This window comes from Perognathus longimembris, chromosome 17 (assembly GCF_023159225.1).
Source record: "Perognathus longimembris pacificus isolate PPM17 chromosome 17, ASM2315922v1, whole genome shotgun sequence".
NCBI classification, from domain to species: domain Eukaryota; kingdom Metazoa; phylum Chordata; class Mammalia; order Rodentia; family Heteromyidae; genus Perognathus; species Perognathus longimembris.
The window spans coordinates 11,659,042-11,680,106 of record NC_063177.1 but is presented as its reverse complement, the minus strand read 5'-3'; the positions used below and the strand labels follow the sequence as shown (position 1 = coordinate 11,680,106).

General features: G+C 40.3%; 1 protein-coding gene across 1 annotated transcript in view; it reads right to left on the bottom strand.

Annotated features, from left to right (window-relative positions):
- Positions 1-21,065, bottom strand: part of Stx8 (syntaxin 8) — a 257,324-nt gene that overhangs the window by 83,631 nt on the left and 152,628 nt on the right. The window contains exon 7 of the mRNA XM_048365223.1: positions 15,985-16,086. Within this exon, the coding sequence (XP_048221180.1) occupies positions 15,985-16,086 (102 nt within the window). The remainder of the gene's footprint in view (positions 1-15,984; positions 16,087-21,065) is intronic.

The window sequence follows — 21,065 nt, the reverse complement described above, 5'->3', positions numbered from 1 at the left end:
AGCCAGGGACAGTACTCAGGCCCGGAGTTTATGGCCCAAGGCTGGCCAAACAAAAACAAAAACAAAACAAAAAAACAAAAAAACTGAAACCTTCACTGTGTTAAGTACACATGACATACAAACTGCCATTTCTTCCATCTTCAAGTGAACAGCCCAGTGTCCTTAACTGATTCATTCCCACTGTTCTGCTACCATTATCACCACACTTATTTTCAGTTGTCCTGGCAGGCAATAAGTTGGACCAGATAAAATGTCAACAAAATGATAAAAGATTTTAAATAGCATAATTGCAAGAAATATCATTTGCAAGAAATATTATTTTAAAAAAATTTTATTGTCAAACTGATGTACAGAGAGGTTACAGTTTCATACGTTAGGCATTGGATACATTTCTTGTACTGTTACCGCCTCCCTCAAGAAATATTATTTTTAAACATAAGATTCAGAGATTCCCCAAGTCCTTCTAAACGGAATTACCACTTTACGAACTAAAAGAGAGACACAAGCTGGAGCTGAGGAACATTTGGAGATGGTTCTCAGGGACAACTGAGTCATAGCCAATCAGGTAATATCAGCACCCAGCAGTCAGCAGCAGAGAAGCAGAAAGTGAGTCACAGATTCAAGTCCAATACAAAGATTGATTTACTGCTAATCCACAAAAATTGACCTTAGTCTCCATACTCATGGGCAGAGAAAACCAACAGTGATTTAAAATGAACTCCAAATCAATTATTCAGGGGAATTTAACACGGTTCACTGACTGAATATTGTCACTATTGCCTGATCCTGAAATAGAAAGGGAAGGTGAGCCAAAAGATAAATACCAAGTCACTGGTAATAAATGCCAAATTCTGTTGGAACCAATTAATGGATTCCCTAGAGCTGATTAAAAAAAAAAACTTCATTTATGCAACAACATCTGGAGTCGTTATTTAAAAGCTAATACTAGAGCTTATAGGATTGTATTTCCAAAGGGCAAATTATCTATTTTTAAAATTTATTTACTGCAGTATTGGGCAAGTGCTCAACCACTGAGCAAGTGCCAGCTCCAATTTGTTTTCTGTTTTGCTTTTTAAATTATTTATTGTCAAAGTGAGTACAGAGGGGTTACAGTTTCATACATAAAGCAGTGAGTACATTACTTATCCAACTTGTTACCTCTTCCTTCATTTTTCTCCCACCTTCCCCCCTACCCAACCCTCCCAAAGTTGTATAGTTTGCTTACAGCATATTGTCTTGTAAGTAGTGTTCTTTCATTGGTTCTCCTTTTACCCTATGTCGCTCCATTTTGATGTTCCCCTTCTGTTCCCTAGTTCTAATAAATGTATATACAATACCCAGGGTACCAAAATCAGTTACAGTGACATCAGGGATAAAACCATGGGGAAGAAAGACAAAAGAAAAGGCATAATTTCATGTGGTACATTGAAAATAACAATGATAAACCACTTGTTTCCATAACTTGGAGTTCATTTCACTTAGCATCATCTTATGTGTTCATATGTACACAGCTATTAAGCTATTGTGATCTTCTCTTCTAGAAATGAGCTAATTGTTACCAATGAGGGAAACCATAGAGTCTATGTTTCTTTGGGCATGGCTTACTTCACTTTGTATGATTTTTTTCCAAGAATCTTCTCTTTATCATTCCAATTTTAGTATATGTGCTGCCAAAGCAAGTACTCGTGTATGTGTGTGTGGCAGTTCTGGGGCTTGAATTCAGGGAATGGGTGCTATCCCAGAGTTTTTTCATTCATAACTCCACTTCTGGCTTTTAGGTAGTTAATTGGAGGTAAGAGTCTCATGGACTTTCCTGCCCAGGCTGGTTTCAAACCATGATCCTTAGATCTCAGCCTCCTGATTATCTAGGATTACATGTGTGAGCCACTGGTACCTGGCCCCAGTTTATTTTCTAACAGCACAACATCCCTTACTCAACAACCCAACCCCTCCTATTTCATTTCATATGTGTGCAGTCTGAAGTGGGAATCTACTTCATTCTGGCCAGAAATCAGTGAAAAGGGCTGGTTGTCTGTGTAAGCAACAGGCACTGCTTTGCCACTGAGCTGCTTCCTCAAGGGCTTGGGGAGGAGTGAGAATGAAGACTTACTTGTGGGCAGAGCAACAAACAGACCTGTAGAGCTGTTTCCTACAGAATTAATGCAGTCACTATTACTCTCAAAAAGACATCTTAAACCTTGTTTGCTTCCCTTCTCACTGTAGTTCTATTTGTGTTTGTTTAACTTTTAACAATACCACTATTTCTCCTAAGCAATGGTGGGGATCTGTTATCTCATTCTCTTAGCACACTCCAGTAACACACACATCTGGGTTTTTTGTTTTTATGGGTTGTTTGTTTGTTTGTTTTTACAGTACTGGGGCTTGAACTCAGAGCCTCTCTGTGTTCAAAGGCTAGCACTCATCACTTGAGCCATAGCACCACTTCAGGCTTTTTCTGAGTAGTTTGTTGAAGAGTCTCATGGGCTTTACTGCCCAGGCTGGCTTCAAAATGCAATCCTCAGATCTCAGTCTCCCGAGTAGCTAGGATTACAAATGTGAGCCACTGGTGCCTCGCTCATACACCTCTTAAACAGTGTCAAACACTAGATATCCAGGAAGATAATCTGATACGTGAATTTTCTTTGTGATAATGTGCAAAGAAGGTAACTTGCAGATAGTAATCTTACAAACCACTCTTGCGTCCATGTAAAGCATCTTACAGTTAGATTTTTTTAAAAAAATATGTTTATTTTTGTCAGTAACAGAAACTTTTTTTTTTTTTGCCAGTCCTGGGCCTTGGACTCAGGGCCTGAGCATTGTCCCTGGCTTCTTTTTGTTCAAGGCTAGCACTCTGCCACTTGAGCCACAGCGCCACTTCTGGCCGTTTTCTACATATGTGGTGCTGGGGAATCGAACCCTGGGCTTTCATGTATACGAGGCAAGCACTCTTGCCACTAGGCCATATTCCCAGCCCTAGATTTTTTTTTTTAACTGAGCAAAGTCATGAAAAGTTGTACTCCAAACTTGCATTTGAGGGGATCATTTTAGAAAATAAAACATGGACCAAGGGTGTGACTCAAGTTGTAGAGTACTTGGCTCTGGGTTCAAGCCCTAGTACCACAAATACACACATCTGTCTGCCAAGTTGCTTTCTAAAAACGACAAAAACTGGTTCGCGGCCTTGGCAATATCCCTAAGCTTTTTTGCTCAAGGCTACTGCTCTACTACTTGTCACAGCCCCACTTCCAACTTTTTGCTGGTTCATTTGATAAGAGTCTCACAGACTTCCCTGCCTAATCTGGCTTGGAACTGGGATCCTCAGATCTCAGCCTTCTGAGTAGCTAGGATTACAGATAGGAGCCACAAGTACTCAGCTACCAAGTTACTTCTAAATGCATAACTAATGATACTAATAGTCTTAGAAGCATAAAGCCAATTTGAGAGGCAAACATAACAAATCTTCCAATGACTTTTGAACACAGAACCCAGGAGTAACAGTTTCTAGTACTCAATTTCTTTATTTTCTTATACATACTAAGCTCACTACGTTTTCCCATCTCCCATGAAAACATTTCTTTCTTCTTTGGTTCTGATGAAGTTGTATGTACACATAAATACTGTTTAACTGACACAAGAACACAAATACGCTCCTGAATAAGTAAGCTGGCACTGACCACCCTACATGAAAGAAGATTCACAAAGTCTTGTCTAGACCCTAGTCTACATGACTTACTGAAGTGTGTGTCTGTACAGAATGGAGTAAGGTGTTTAATTCTGTTCAAAAAGATAGAAAAATAAAATTAGAGATGAATGGAATAATAGCTATCTAGTCTAGGGCCACTGATTTTTTACATATAAAATGACAGAAGGTGACACCCTCCTCCAAGTTTACCTAGCTTAGCTAATTTCAGCCCCCACTAGAATCCAATTCTTCATTTCTTCATTTCATTTACAAATACAAAGCAAAATCTATATGGGAATGAGGAGTCCTGAGTGTAATGAGCTCCTGAAAGGGTAGGCACTGTTAGCAAAGTACATTAAGCCAGGTGATAGGTGGCTCTTTCTCCTGAGCATATATACACACAAAAAAATCTGAAAAGCATACTTGGAGTATGTAAAACATACTCTGTCCCAAGAATACTGACAGTTCTTCACGATCCAGCCAGTGTATGCTACTCCCATAGAGGGGGCAGACTAATTAACTGAGAGCAGACATTACCAGAAAATGCACACAAACACATACACCAGTAATATCATCAATCATAATTATTACTCAGTAAAGAAAAGAAACTGCCCTCTGAAATCAATGATTGTTCCAAACCACACCAGCAAAAACAATAATGTAAAAAATGATTATGCTTTGTGATCATTCCTGACAATATCCTTGATGATAGCAAAAGTCAATGGCTCCTTGCAGAGTTTGTGAAGCATGGAGGGCTCGGAGGTGGTCCTGGTGACAGCTCTGAGGCTGTCAGCCCCTATCAATCACCTTCTATTAAGAAAAGCCTTTCCAATTCTGTACTCCTCTCAAAGACTTCATTTTTCCTGGATTAAGCTGAAGCACCCCCATTTGAATTTACTGCTCCTATTCCCACTCTCAAATAAATGCTATTAGCAGAAAAACTGGCTTTTCCACTTGTCATAACTCAAACTCAAACAGACAGCAGTGTGTGGTCAGATATTAAGGAGATTCTGACCACAAGAAATTAATGTGCATTACATAAATTTCATGAGCAACCACAGAATATAGTGTTTATGGGCCAAGGGAAGGGGAAAACCTATGAACTGGATATTTCAGCTCCTGAAATGAATACTGAACAACTCCTACAGGGCATAACACATTGGAACATCAAAGTATTTTCTTGGATTCAAGTAGCAGCTTTCCTGATTGTTTCACACTATTTAGATACTATATTATCTTTGTGACAGAGAAGACTTTTTTTCCCCTAAAACATTCCAGATATGTCTGTGAGATGAAGTTTTAAATCCGTCGAAAAAGGTATGTATAAAAAAGGAAAACTCTTCCATTTGATTTGTGTGTGTTGTTATATCAATGGCTGGGTAGATGTTTGGCACATTCATATACTAAAGCTCAACATAGGGGCCACAATTCACATAAATATGATCAAAGTTACAATCATAGATACTTTTCTGTACTGAAAGATTTCATTGCTGTTTTTTGGCAGCTGTGGGGTTTGAACTCTGGGTCTTGTGCTTGCTAGGCAGGCACTCTACCCCCACCTCTTTTTGCTTTTAGTTGTTTTTCAAATAGGGTCTTTTGTCCAGGCCAACATGGACTGAGACCCTCCTATATACATTATCCTTGTAGCTAATCTGACAGTCATACATCATGACACTCAGCTAACGGATGAGATGGAGTCTTGCAAACCTTTTGCCTAGGCTGGCCTCAAACTATAATCCTTTGTATCTCTGCCTCCTCAGAAGCTAGCATTAGTCATTGTTTTCTTTTTTTGGGGGAAGGTGAGGGTCGTACTGGGGTTTGAACTCGGGGTCTCTCACTTGAGCCATGCGCTAGACTTTTTTTTTTTTTTTTTGCTTTAGCTATTTTTCAGATATGGTCTTATGTTCTTTTGCTTATGGTGGTGTGGACTGCCATCCTCCTGCTTATGCATTTTGCTTAACATCATAGACACAGACCACTATATCCAGTTTTTTGGTTGCCATGGGGTCCTGCTAACTTTTTCTTCAAACTATGATCCTCCAGATCTCTGCCTTATGAGCAGTCTGGATTACAGGCATAGGACACCATCTTTGGCTTTAGCTACATTCTATACTTTTTAGACAAGAGTCTTTTATCCCAACCAGCCAGTCCTACTTGTTTGAGAAACTTGGTGGTATCAGGATCTTCTTTAAATCTGTATTTATTATTACCTGGAATGCTATTTCCTTCTCATTGTTACTCTCTACCTTTCTAAACTAAGTTTCAGATATTGGTGTGCTGTCTGTCCAGCAGGATTCTTTGTCTCTCTTCTTATAGTAAGTTCTATCTTTCAGCTGCAGGTCATAGCCCAATGGCTAGTACACAGTGGGTGCCCAGTCATATATTGGCATAGAAGGAGATTAGCCCACAAGGAATCCAGAAGACAAGGTAGTTTCGAAGGCAGACATTCACTGGTGTGACAGAGTAGGTGGTTCTGCACATTAGTAAAGAAAACAAAGGTTGAGTAATTTCATGAGTTACCTCAAGAAGCAATGACAAAGGAAGGGAGAAAAAGAGTGGAAAAAGTCCAAGAAGCAATATTCCTGGTAAACAGTAAGCAGGGAAGGAACCTGCATAATTATTTCTTTTTCTTTTTTTTTTTGCCAGTCCTGGGCCTTGGACTCAGGGCCTGAGCACTGTCCCTGGCTTCTTCCCGCTCAAGGCTAGCACTCTGCCACTTGAGCCACAGCGCCGCTTCTGGCCGTTTTCTGTATATGTGGTGCTGGGGAATCGAACCTAGGGCCTCGTGTATCCGAGGCAGGCACTCTTGCCACTAGGCTATATCCCCAGCCCCATAATTATTTCTTGATCCAAATGAATTGCTTATGTTTGTGGTGGTATTTTTTTCTTTGTGCATGCATGCATGTGTTGCTGTGGTTTGAACTTAGGACCTTTCAGGTACTCTATCACTTGAACCACAGTGGCCAATCCTTTCTTACTGTTCAGGTAGGATCTTCCCTTTCCTAGGCCACCTTCAGAGGGTAATCTTCCTATTTATAGTCTCCTTGGTCACAGGTACATACCAGCACATCTGGCAATTGACTGAGTCAGGCCTTGCTAACATTTTGCCTGGTATGCGTTGAACCATAATCTTCCTGAGTTCTTTCTCCTGAGTAGCTGGGATTATAGGTGTGAAAATCACATCTTGCTTTGTGATAGCTTCTTAAACATGAGGTCTGAACTCAGGGCTTTGAACTTGCTAGGTTGGCATTCTGCTGAGAAAAATGTCCACTTGTTTTTCACTGGTTATTTTTAGGATAGGATTTTGTTTCCCAACTAGGCATACAATGTGAGCTACAATCAGCCTCATTTCAGTCTTCCTGTCATCTCTGGGATTACAGACAAATGCCATTGCATCCAGATTCCCTTTTGTGGAAATGAAATCTCACAAACTTCTCTGCCTGGACTGGCCTACTACCACAATTCTCCCACCTTGGCCTCCCATGTGGCTTGGGATGACAGGCACATGCCACTATAGATGATTATAAATTGAGAAGAAAATCTTGTGAACTTTTCTGCCCAGGGTGGCCTCAAACTACAACCTTCCCATTCTCAGGTTCATAAGTAGCTAGGATTATAGGTGTGTGCTACTGGCATCTGACTGTGGTAGTTTTGTTTTTTTTTAAACAATTTGTTGAATGACAAAAACAGCACTGAGATCTGTTACATTATCTATACAACTTAAACTCAGCTTCTTACCAATGTTTTATAATGTTCAGAACTGAAGATGATGCATATTTAAGGGCTATCTGAAGGTATTAACATAAGCAATATTTCAGAACTGGTAATGAACGTCACCCACAAATGTGTAAATTTCCACTAAAAAAACATCGAAATGGAGAGACAAAAGGTGAACAAATGCAGCAGTGGTACTCACTAGACACTATGTTGAAAATGAACTATACGATATGTGGGAAGGGACAGGTAGGAAAAACTGTGAGGGCGTGAAGAAAGGGTGACATTGCCCAAAAAGAAATGTACTCATTATTTGACTTATAAAGCTGTGACCCCTCTGTACATATAATAACAAAAAAATTAAAAAAAAAACCCAAACTCGAATATGCCAGGTGCCAAGTGGCTCACACCTGTAATCCTAGCTACTCAGGATGCTGAGATTCTGAGGAATCCCTGTTTCAAAGCTAGTCTGGGCAGAAAAGTCTGTAAGATTCATAACTCTAACTTGAGCTATGGCTCAGTGGTAGAGAACCAGCTCTGAGCAAAAAAGTCAGGGATAGCACCCAGGTCCTGAGTTCAAGCCTCAATACTGACACCAGAATTAAAAAAATAGAAAAAAAATCCTCCAGCAGCTCCATTTTTAACTAAGGGAGCATGTCCCTATTTCAGGAAGTTAAGGGGGCATTATTCTCCTTAAGGCCCACTAATGCTGCTAGGCGGCTAGCAGAACCTGCAGGTAGCACAGTCAACATTTACTGAGGCCTCACTGGTACCAATCACAACATTCCCTAACTTGTTTTCTGTGAGTGTACAGAATAACAAATGTGTGTTAACCCAGCACAGGTCAAAATCCCTTAACCTAAATGCTTGAGACCAGAAGTGTTTCAGATTTGGGGTCTTTTCCTATTCTGAAATCTCTGGTCCAGGATATTCCACTGGTAACTGTTATTCTCATTCTATAGAGAAGAAAACAAACTTTCAGAGGCTCCAGGAGGTGCAGATGCAATGTTCCTGAAGCCTGTCCGTGCAGGACCGGCTGGGCTACTTCCCAACCATTTCATTGGAACAGAGCACTGCTAAATATCACGCAAGATGTGCTTAGACAACATTACATAATAGTCAATATGCTGGGAAGCAGGACTGTCCCTCCACCAGCATCATTCACAATTCTCAGTCTGGGCCTTCACAATTGGCTCTCTAGTCAGACTCAGACAGGCTCTAGTTTGAATTCTAATGAGGATCAGGCACACTGAATATTTAAATTGCAATTACAAAGATGCAACTTTTATGTAAATGTCCTTAATACAAGAAGCAGATCCAAAAATACATTGGAGAACTAAGTGAACCTATCAGTCTAATATGCCTTTGGAATCTAGAAAGCAAAAACAACAACAACAAAAAAAACCAATATTGCTTTCTCCTTGGTGCTATCATGGGGCTATGGCTAAGAGAAGAAAAGGGAGGAAAAGACCACACAAAGATTGCAGTAAAAATCTTAAAGCCCGGGCTCTGGAGTGAAAGGTCCACAAAGAGGTTCTTGAATTCTTTGTTAACAACTGAACAAACGAATTCATCATTGGGCCCTTCTCCTGTGTGGTTCCTGGCAGGTCTCGCTGTGTTTATAACTAGAAATCCCCTTGTGTTCAAAGCCTCTATGACTGATGCATCAAACCATCATGGAAAATACACATAGGGCACAGAAACAAAAGGTCATTTCATGGTTCACAACCCAGTTTTATACCCCTTGAGTAAAAGATGATGAGGCACAGCCCCTCCATAACTTGCTCAAGTCTTCTAGGTTACACAGCAATAGAGTGCTCACCATGTGAGCTGCTACCAAGCTACACTTGAATGAGCTGCTTGATTCCAGCACCTGCAGGTGCATGTATGTGCATGTCCATGCTTCCACTTAAAATCATCAGTCTAGCCTTGCATTAGAGAAGAGCAGGTAATGGACTCTTTGCTAGGGCTTGAGGTGTGTAATCGTTGGCCACTCTAGTGCCTTTCCTATTATGATGACATCTTCTAAATGCTAATATTTATGAAAAGGGAATAAGGTTTATTGGTGGTTTTTATTCCCACTCCCTAGATTTATCCTCTGGTTGATTCTCTTTTGCTGGTACCAAAAATGTCCATTCAAGTTTCAATTTTAATTTCTACAAATTCCATTTGGTCTTTTAAAAATTTCTCCTGTTAATTTTTGTACTCGTGTTCTATCAGAATGCTCTCAAGCTTGTCACTTTTTTTTTTTTTTTGGTCTTTTCTTTTTTGGTACTGGGGATTGAACCCAGGATGTTTCATTTGCTAGGGGGATTGCTTTGCCACTGAGCTACATCCCAGCCCACATTTTTTTTTTTTTAAATTCAAAAAACAACTGATGGTGGTGAATACCTGTAATCCTAGCTACTTGGGAGAGGACGATAAGGAAGATTATGGTCCGGAGGCCAGTTAGGGCAAAAAGTTTGCAAGATCCCATCTAATTCAACAAGCCCAGCATGGTATTCACATCTGTTGTCCTAGCTATATAGGAGACAAAGGTAGAAGGATCATGGTCACTGGCCCTGGGCAAAAACATGAAACCCAATTTGAAAAATAACTGAAGCAAAAGAGGGGTGGCATGTGGCTTAAGTGTGAGGCTGTGATTTCAAGCCCTAGTACTGCCTGCACCCCAAAGGACTGAACTGTTATTCATATGCTAGAGCATGGATAATTATAATGATTTAATTTATAACATGAATACATTCTGATACATAATAAAAGCCAAACACAAAGGAATAGTTTATGACTCCAGTTATATAAGTACCTAGAGAAAATTGTAGAGATGGAAGGTAGCAGAAAAGTAGTTACAGGGGCTGGAGAGGGAGAAATGGAGGGGAGGGAGAAATGGGTAGTTATTTTTAAGGCAAATTTCAGTTAGGGATGTTCTGGAGGGCTAGGGAGGAGTGAAGTGTAGAACTGTTGCCTAGAATGTGCCAGGCACTGAGTTCCACTCCCAGTACTAGAAAAGGAAGGGGAAAAAAGTTCTGGTGATACCTACACAATGAAAATGTACTTATAATTTAAAAGCAGCTCAAATGGAAGCCAGGCATGGATAGCTAACACCAGTAATTGTAGCTACTCAGGAGGCTGAGATTTGAGGCTCACAGTTGGAAGCCATCCAGGGCAGGAAAGTCTGTACTCACTCACCTCCAATTAACTAGTCAAAAGCCAGAAGTGGAGGGGTGGCTCAAATGGTAGAGTGCCAGCCTTGATTGAAAGTGGATAAACAAGAGTGAGAGGCTCCAAGTTAAAAAAAACTGTAGCACCTAAAAAACCAAAAGGTATAAAAACTGGTAAAATGTTATCATATATATATGCTATAATCATTAAAAACTTTTAATAACAGGTCAGATTAATTTTGCTATGGCCTGCTGTGCCTCAGTAAATTCTACCATATGCCTTCTGTCCACAGGCTTCATATTAAGTCCGGCAGGGCTTTAAAGACCACCTGCTGAACCCTCATCAGTATGCAAACAAAACAGCGTACACCAATAGATGCATATGTAATTGAAAAATTTCTTTCAAAAATAAAAATGCAAAAAATTCTTCTCCAAATGTTATCAGGTTTGGTATGGAAGGTAGGTAGGCTGCTGGAATGAGCCACATGGGGAATGGTAGTTTCCATAGCAAAGTAAGAGGTAAGAGGAGGAAGGCTAGGATGGGAGGGAAGGTGGAGAGGGAGCCAGTCCTCACCTAGGAGCTGCTCTTGCTGCTGTGATGCCTTTGCAACCCCTAACACATCACAAGGCGGCTTGTTTTGGTTGCGGGGAAGGGTGGCAAGAAATCACATGTGTGGGAGTAAACTGAATTCATTTCATTGCTAAGATGATTCACAGACTTGTAAACATAAAGTACTTAGAATAGCACCCTGCACACAGGGAAGCTTAATACGTTAAATAACTCCATTCTGTGCAGTGCCCCCAAACCAGGCCCAGCCAAGGTAGCCAAGCAGAGGCAATGAAAGTCAATGGAATACACAGCAATAGATGGCCACAGTACCTTTCCTGAGGCCAAACACAATTGCTTTGCTGACTCTGTGAAGGCAATTTTGTTAATGATAACATCAGTTCCTTTACATCTTTGTTTTTTGAGGACTCTACCAATGCCTGGATCATGGTGGAAACCCAGTGAAAAACTGTTCAACAAATATATGTTCCTTTTTTTTCCCTTGAGACAAAGTCTCACTTCATTGTACAAGGCCTATCTTAAATTCACAATCCTTTCCTGGTCCAGTCCCACAGTTGCTGGGCACTGCCACACCTGACTAGATGTATTAAAGTTATATATTTCTTTATGAATTTGAAATGCAGAATCATAAGAGTTTTTATATTTTCCTGTTTTTTCTAGCTCTGAAGGGATTTTGTTTTTTGGAAGTTCTGGGGTTTGAACTCAGGACCCTCATACTTGGTACACAGGTGCTAACCTATTTGAGCAATGCCTCAGCCTTAGATAATAATCCTCTGCCATCTGTACCACTGGGGTTTTAGATTATACCATTATAACCAGTTTGTTTTTGAGATAGGATTGTGCAAACTATTTCTTTTCATTGTCATTTTTTCCATTGTTTCCACTTCCCAGGCATGTACTCTACTGTACTCTACCTTGAGGGAATTCTTACAGTTCTGGGAGTGCTAGTTGGCTAACCTCACCTTAAACAACCCCTAATTTTGTCCAACCCACTGGCAAAATGTTTGTTGTTCCTAAATTAGATAGTATTGTAGTGCAGAATTATCTACACTAGTAAAAGAAGAGTTCAAGTAAGAATATTTTATGTACTGGCAGAAGCACAAAAATATTTCTTGCTTTAATCTTTAAGCAGTTGTACAAGTGGGTTTCAATTCAACAAATCAGTTTATAAGTACAGGGCTCCTTGCTCAGTATCACCCCTCCCATTGTTGACCCCATCTTTCCCATCCTCACCCATACCCCCTCAAGTCACATGGCTATATTTTCACATATGTACACTGAATATAATGACTGTATTTGCCTTCTCTCCATTTGTATGTCCCTCCTCCCCAACCCACCCCCCCCGACAACATATGTTCCAGCCTCGTGGTATTCATTTTATTAAACTGTTCATTAGTTGTTTAGAGGAGTTACCATTGGAATCCTACCTTGAAAATACCATACTTTAACCAATTTGTTTGTGTATATATGCATATGACCCTGTACTTGTCTTCATATATACATAAACAATATTTTTCAAAGCAAAAGACATCAGATAAACCCTATGGTTCAACCTCCAAAACACATCCATAATTCAGCCACTTTTTACCATACTAGCTCACTATTGTGAGCTACCACCAGGACTTTATTATAACCAGCCTCTAACAGACCTCTCACATACTCTAGTGTACCATGTCTTCTCTCAACACAGCAGCCCAAGTGGCAAACAATGCAGATAATGACCCTCTTCTCAAACATTTCAGTCAGCATCCAACCAGGAAGACTAAAACTATTCATGGATGGCTCAAACAGTGGGAATACATCCCAAGATTTGGTTACTAAGATTTAAAACTGAAGGAAGCTACTACCAACTTGGGCTGGAAGAACAAAAGGGAAAATGGTGACTTATGCCTGCAATCCTAGCTATGCTGGCTGGCTGGCATATAGAGGATCATAGTTCAAAGCCAGCTCAGAAAGGTCTACAAGACACTATAATTAACCAGGAAAAAAAAGTTGGATTAGAGTTATGGCACCAGCCATGAGCAAAAAAATTGAGCAAAAAGTCAAGCGATTGAAAATCTGAGTCCAAACTCCAAATTACCAAAGAATAAATTCCTTTTTCAGTATCTAATTTATTAGATAGAACTCTGTCACAGGTAACATACACACATATATAAAAAATAAACGGTGTTGAAATGGTAACCCCTCCATACCCCACCTTAATAAAACAAATTAAAAAATAATAACGAGGCATGAGATAACTTTAGACGAGCACTTTACCACTAGGCCATACTCCCAGCCTATGAGATAACTTTAGATAACTTATTTTAAGATATCAGTAACAAGCTGTTTTGTTCTCTTGTGGCAGCACTAGCTAGGGCTTAAATTCAGGGTTTAGGCACTGTCCTGAGCTTTTTTTGCCCAAGGCTAGTGCTTTACCATTTGAGCCACAGCTCCACTTCTGGCTTTTGGGTGGTTAATTGGAGATAAGAGTCTCATGGACTTTCCTGCCAGGGCTGGCTTCAAACTACTACACTCAGATCTGAGCCTCCTGAGTAGGTAATCAGTGAGCCATCAGTGCCTGACCTGGTAACAAGTTTTTAAAACATTTAATAACTCTGGTAGTTGCTAAATTTCTTCCCTTTGGAAAAAAATAAGCATGCAACAGTTGAGCTGAGAATATTTTTATGGACATAAATAATTTCTCTCTCTCTCCTCTCTCTCTCTTTATATATATATGTCACTAGGTAATACTACAAAATAAAAAAAATTGACAACAGTATAAGGAACATTCTGCATCTGTCATGACATCATGAATGGCATGTGCCAGGGCTACCATGTTGCAAGTACAGGAAGCCACCAAGATGCCTATGGATATATTCATTCCAATGGGCAGGCCACGTGACTGCTTAGAGCATGAGGAAATTGGGAAAGTATTCATGTGAGCACTCTTACAGCTCTGAATACAGCAACAACTAAAACTTGTTCCCTGTAGCAAATACTAAGTGCCAAATACTAAGTAAACTTATTTGTTCCTCAAAATGATCTTCTGGAGTATATTCTCTTATTATCTCCATTTTCAAGATGGGAAAACCAAGGCAAAGGATAGTGTGGACTTTACCTAAGTCCCATAGCTGGTAAGTGGTAGACCTTGGTATGTGTTCAGGTTCCAGAGCCTTCATGCTATAGTCAGCATCTTGGTCAGCATGTGACAATGAGAAGCCAGGAAGATGGCTAGTGCTAGATACTTATTCTATGCAGCCAAATCGTGACAGTTAAGCTGTCTGCTCTTTTACCATGAAGTTTATATAAAATTAAATTTAGTAAGAGGTGGAGATGGAAATAAACCCACATCTTGCAACCTCAGAGTTTCAGAATGGAGTTATGAAGGACAAAGTCCAAGGGGACAAAAATCACAGGAGATCAGTAAAGTAAACCTGGGAAGGTTTTGTCTCTGACAGAGAGCAGGAAGAAGCAGACACCTAAAGGAGCAGAAGCACAGGCTGGGTTGGTGTCTGACAGGCAACAGCTGCTATGGGAGGAGGAAGCAGGACTAGTGGTGACAATGGAACTGAAGTCACCCAGAGGGCTCTACTTCCTGTGGGGTCCAGAAGCCACATGTACCTGACCCTCTTTCAGTTGGTTCTAGACTCTCCATCAGGAAACAAAGGTGAGGGCAGTAACACTTCTCCAGCTGCACTTCTAGGGGATCCTCCCACAGAGGACTTCCTTCCATAGCTGGATCCCTCAGGGAAATTCACTATGCTTTTCATATTGAGAGGCTATGTATCAGACAAAGCTCAGATAATTATACTTCTAACTGCTCTTGTATTGTTAATAAACATAATAACTTTTTAAAGTCAGTACACTTTTATGAGATGAAGCAGAAAATAATCACAGTGGCTGCTCTCAACATCAGCACTCACCTTTGTACACAGGCCATATAAACCAAAACCTCACAAAACTAGAATCAGGATGACTTCAGAAGAACAAGTGGCTGTATGGAGCTGCCAAGTATTCTTAAAACATAAGGAGCACTTTTGAACTCCTCCTAGACCGCCTCAATGAGAACCCCCTAGGCCAGGGCCCAAGAAACAGTACTTGAGGTACTTCCAGCAATCCTTTTCTTTTTTTTTTTTTTTGCCAGTCCTGGGCCTTGGACTCAGGGCCTGAGCACTGTCCCTGGCTTCTTCTTGCTCAAGGCTAGCACTCTGCCACTTGAGCCATAGCGCCACTTCTAGCCATTTTCTGTATATGTGGTGCTGGGGAATCGAACCCAGGGCCTCATGTATATGAGGCAAGCACTCTTGCCACTAGGCCATATCCCCCGCCCAGCAATCCTTTTCTTGATACACGAACCCCTACTTCACATAGATGAATAATGCGACAAAACACAGGATTTTTAACTTGGTCAGACTTCCAAAGCTGAGCAACTCTAACCTGTTCTGCCACAGGTACACTAATTAAACTTCTGGCTAGAAAAGGCATAAACACAAATGTCCAATAAACTCCATAACACTGTACAATTTCCAAACTGGTTGGCTTCCGATTCAGGTTAGGATAAATAGGTCAGAGACTAGGATTCAGAATAGAATTTGACTAATAGGTCGGAATATTAGGCCACGTTGATTAGCTGTATCTCATCACTCATCCTTATAAACTTAACAAACTTTTCTATTTTAAATTAAAACAAAACAACAAATGACCTTCCCTGTGAACCCCAAACAATTCATGACATTTAAAAAAGACATAAACATCTTTTAGCAATTTCAGTACTTCACCAAGTGGTGCTGCCTGTATTAGAAGAGCCACCGAATCCTTGAGCAAAGTAGACACACATGGGAATCTCACAGCTGAATAAATCCGAAAGCAAGATCTCTTACCACAGGATGTCGACTTTCTCTCCACCAGGTTTACACGCCTGGTTTCGGTGCGAAGTTTCTCATCCGTGTTCTCCACGAGATTGGCAAGGTCATCAATGATCTCTAGAAGGGAGAACAGAGAGGCAGGGTTAGCAGTCCTCAATGCCCACCATCACGTTCCACAGCTATGGTAATTCTGGCTGGTAATGGTCTCCCAAGTGCAGCCAATGAAAAGGTACAGAACTCAGATACATCCTTTGAGAACTAAAATTGACTTAAACAGGTGAAAACAGACTGGGGGTCTAGTGGCTCCTGCCTGAAATCATAGCTGTTCAGGAAACTGAGATCTGAGGATGAAGGTTCAAAGCCAGCCCATGCAGAAAAATCTGTGACTCTTATCTACAAACAACCAGCAAAAGAGCTGTGGCTCAAGTGGTAGAGCTCCAGCCTTGAGCAAAAAAGCCAAACAATAGTGTAAGGCCCTGAGTTCAAGCCCCAGTACTAGCACCAAATTTAAAAAAAGAGTAAGGTAATGAAACTGGCATAACAATATTTTAGGAGACAGAAAGGCCAGCAAGTTTAGAGGAAACAAGGCATGGCCCCACAAATTTGTGCCCAGCCAAGTTGTCTTTCAAGTATACAGGTGACATAATAGAGAAGACTCCAGGAATACTCTCAGTCCTTCTTCAGAAAACTACCTGATGATAAAACTAGCCAAGCAAAAGCTGAATAAAGAAACTCTCGTGGCTTACACCTATTATCTTGGCTACTCCAGAGGTGGAGACTGGGAGAATCACATCAGCTCAAGGCCTCATTTTAACAAATAAAAAAGTCAAACATAATGGTGCACATCTGTCATTGGAGATACAAGGGAAGTGTAAATAAGATTGTGGTGCTACAATCAAAATACCTTTCTTTTTACTGTTTTCAGGCAAACTGTGAGACCCTAGTAGAAAATTAAAAAGGTCTGGATCATCTCTGTATTTCTTGTTACTCAGAGGCTGAGATCTGAGGATCAAGGTTCAAAGCCAGTCCAGCCCAGAAAGTCTGTTAGAATCATGTTCCATTAACTACCAAGAAGCCAAAAGTGGAGCTGTGGCTCAAGCAGTAGAGTGCTAACTTGAGCAAGATAGCTCAGGGACAGCTTTCAAGCTTTGTGAGTTCAAGCCTCAGACTGGCATAAAAAAAAAGAAGGAAAAAGAGTGTGGTTCATGCAAGTCAATTAATGTAATCTACCACATCAACAGGAGCAAGGCCAAGAATCACACGGTTGTATCCCTAGATGCAGAAAAGGCGTTCGACAAAACCCAGCACCCATTTATGATAAAAGCCCTGGAAAAACTGGGATTCCAGGAAACATTCCTGAATATAATAAAGGCAGTCTATGACAAACCAACAGCAAGCATAATACTAAATGGTGAAAAGCTAAAGCCATTCCCTTTAAAACCAGGAGTAAGACAGGGATGTCTACTCTCTCCTCTCCTATTCAACGCAGTACTAGAATTCCTACCCAGAGCAATTGGGCAAGATGAAAACATAAAGGGGATCCAAATGGGAAAGAAGTTAAACTTTCTTTGCAGACATGATCGTATACCTAAAGAACCCCATAGACTCTACTCCCAAGCTACTAGAGTTGATCCAAAACTTTGGCAAAGTAGCAGGATATAAAATGAATCCTCAAAAATGAATGTTTATATATGCCAACAACCAGAAGAGTGAGGCTGAAATCAGAAAAGCAACACCTTTTGCAATAGCCTCAAATAACATAAAATACCTAAGAATAACCTTAACCAAAGACGTGAAAGAACTCCATAATGAGAACTTTAAAAACCTGAAAAAGGAAATGAAGGCAGAACTCAAGAACTGGAAAACCTCCCATGGTTCTGGATTGGGAGGATTAACATCGTGAAAATGGCAATATTACTAAAAACTATCTACAAATTCAATGCAATACCAATCAATATCCCAACACTATTCTTCAATGAAATAGAGGAAGTAATTCAGAAATTCATATGGAACAATAAAAAACCCCAAATAGCAAAAACAATCCTAAGTAGGAAGAATAGTGCAGGAGGAATATCAATACCAAACTTTAAGTTGTATTACAAAGCTATATTAACAAAAACGGCTTGGTACTGGTATAAGAACAGGCCTGAGGACCAATGGAACAGAACGAAAGACCCAGAAATGAACGTACAGAGCTATGGCTACCTAATCTTTGACAAAGGAGCTAAAAATATAAGTTGGAACAAAGACAGCCTCTTGAACAAATAGTGCTGGCAAAACTGGGTCAACACCTGTAACAAACTAAAACTAGATCCCTATTTATCACCCTGCACCAAAATCAATTCCAAATGGATCAAAGACCTAGAAATAAAATCAGATACCCTAAAAGCACTGCAAGAAAGGAGAAACTCTAGGAAGAAACTCCCTCAACAAAGGTCCAGAAATGCAACAAATCAAAGAAAGGTTGGACAAGTGGGACTGTATCAAACTACAGAGCTTCTGCAGGGCAAAGGACATAGCTTCCAAGGTAAATAGAAAGCCCACAGATTGGGAAAAGATCTTCACCAGCCATACAATGAACAAAGGCCGGATATCTAAAATATACACAGAACTCAAAAAATTAAATTCCTCCAATACAATCAAAGAACAGCTCTCTCAACAAATGGGCTAAAGACCTAAAAAGAAACTTCTCTGAAGAAGAAATGAGAATGGCCAAGAGTCACATGAAAAAGTGCTCTACATCACTGGCCATAAAAGAAATGCAAATCAAAACAACATTGAGATTCCACCTCACCCCAGTAAGAATGTCCATTATCAGGAAATCCAACAATAACAAATGCTGGAGAGGATGTGGCCAAAATGGAACCCTACTATACTGTTGGTGGGAATGCAAGCTTGTTCAAACCCTCCCTCCTCCCCCTGGAAAGCAGTGTGGAGGTTCCTAAGAAGGCTAAACATAGAGCTCCCCTATGACCCAGCAACCCCACTTTTAGGCATCTACCCAAAAGACTACAAGCAAGACCACACTAAAGCCACCAGCACAACAATGTTCATCGCAGCACAATTTGTCATTGTTAAACATGGAACCAACCTAGATGCCCCTCAGTAGAAACTGGATGAGGAAAATGTGGTACATATACACAATGGAATTCTACGTCTCCATCAGAAGGAATGACACTGCCCCATTCATAAGGAAATGGAAGGACTTGGAAAAAAATCATATTAAGTGAAGTAACCCAGGCCCAAAGAAGCATAAATCCTATGGTGTCCCTCATAGGGAATAGCTAGTACAAGATTAGGCCAGTCATGGTAGAAGATCCAAATACCCCAATAGCTGCACCCATATGATCACAGAAGATGATGCCAAGTGAAATGAACTCTACTATTATTATCATCCCATGTGAAACTGTACCTTTTGTATCTTTTTATTATTCTTTTTCTTGTCTGTTTATTTGTTCAATTGTTTTGTTCAGTTTTGTTTCTCTTGTATTCTCTTCCTGTGGTTGTACCCTGCTTCCACTATATCTCATCTGAATACCCTGTATACTATTTATACAGGTATTAGAACTGGGGAAGGGAATGGGAATACCAAAATTGAGAGACAAAGGACAAAAAGACAAACCATTCCAAAAGCAATACCTACAAAACATTTTGGTGTAAATCAACAGCACAACTTGGGGGGAGGAGGGTAAGCAGGAGGGAAGAGATGGGGGAAAAATGAGGGAGGAGGTAACAAGTTGAACAAGAAATGTACTCACTGCCTTACATATGAATCTGTAACCCCTCTGTACCACACTTTGACAATAAAGAAAACAGTTTAATTAAAAAAAAAAAAGAGTGTGGTTCAAGTGGCAGAGCTTCTGCAAAACAAATGCAAGGCCCTGATTTCAAAAGCCCAGTACCACAAAAAAACATTAAAGAATCTACAGACTGTAACATAAGAGTTGATGGCTAATACAACAAAGGCCTCATATCTAAAATATATGCAGAACTAAAAAAATTACCTTCCTCCAAAACAAAACTGCAAAGAACCAACAGCACCCTCAACAAGTGGGCTAAAGACTTAAAAAGAAACTTCTCTGATGAAGAAATGTGAATGGCCAAGAGACCTATGAAAAAGTGCTCTACATCACTGGCCATAAAAGAAATGCAAATCAAAACAACATTGAGATTCCATCTCACCCCAGTAAGAATGTCCTATATCAAGAAAACTAACAATAATAAATGTTGGAGGGGATGTGGCCAAAAGGGCACCCTATTTCATTGTTGGTGGGAATGTAAACTGGTTCAGCCACTCTGGAAAGCGGTATGGAGATTCCTCAGAAGGCTAAACATAGAGCTCCCCTATGACCCAGCAGCTCCACTTTTGGGCATCTACCCAAAAGAGCACAAACAAGAACACACTAAAGCCACCAGCACAACAATGTTCATCACAGCACAATTTGTCATAGCTAAAATATGGATGCCCCTCAGTAGATGAATGGATCAGGAAAATGTGGTACATATTCAGAATGGAATTTTATGCCTCTATCAGAAAGAATGGCATTGTCCCATTCGTAAGGAAATGGAAGGACTTGGAAAAAATTATACTAAGTGAAGTGAGCCAGACCCAAAGAAACATGGACTTTAAGGTCTCCCTCATAGGGAATAATTAGCACAGGTTTAGGCTAGTCACAGCAGAGGATCACAAGAGCCTAATAGCTATGCCCCTATGAATGCATAAGATAATGCTAAGTGAAATGAACTCCATGTTATGGAAACAAGTGATATATCACTGTTGTAATTATTTTCAACATGCCATGTGAAACCATAGCTTCTATTGTTGATGATCCTCTTGTATCCCCTTCCTGTGGTTGTACCCGCACTATCACTGTATCTTATCTGAGTACATTGGAAACTGTATATACTGGTATTAGAACTAGGAAAGTGAAAGGGAATACTAAAATTGAGAGACACAGGATAAAAAGACAAACGACTACAAAAGCAATACTTGCAAAACTGGTGTAAACCAACTGAACAACTCATGGGGGAAAAGGGAAAGGGGGCGGGGGAGGGGAATGAGGGAGGAGGTAACAAACAGTACAAGAAATGTATCC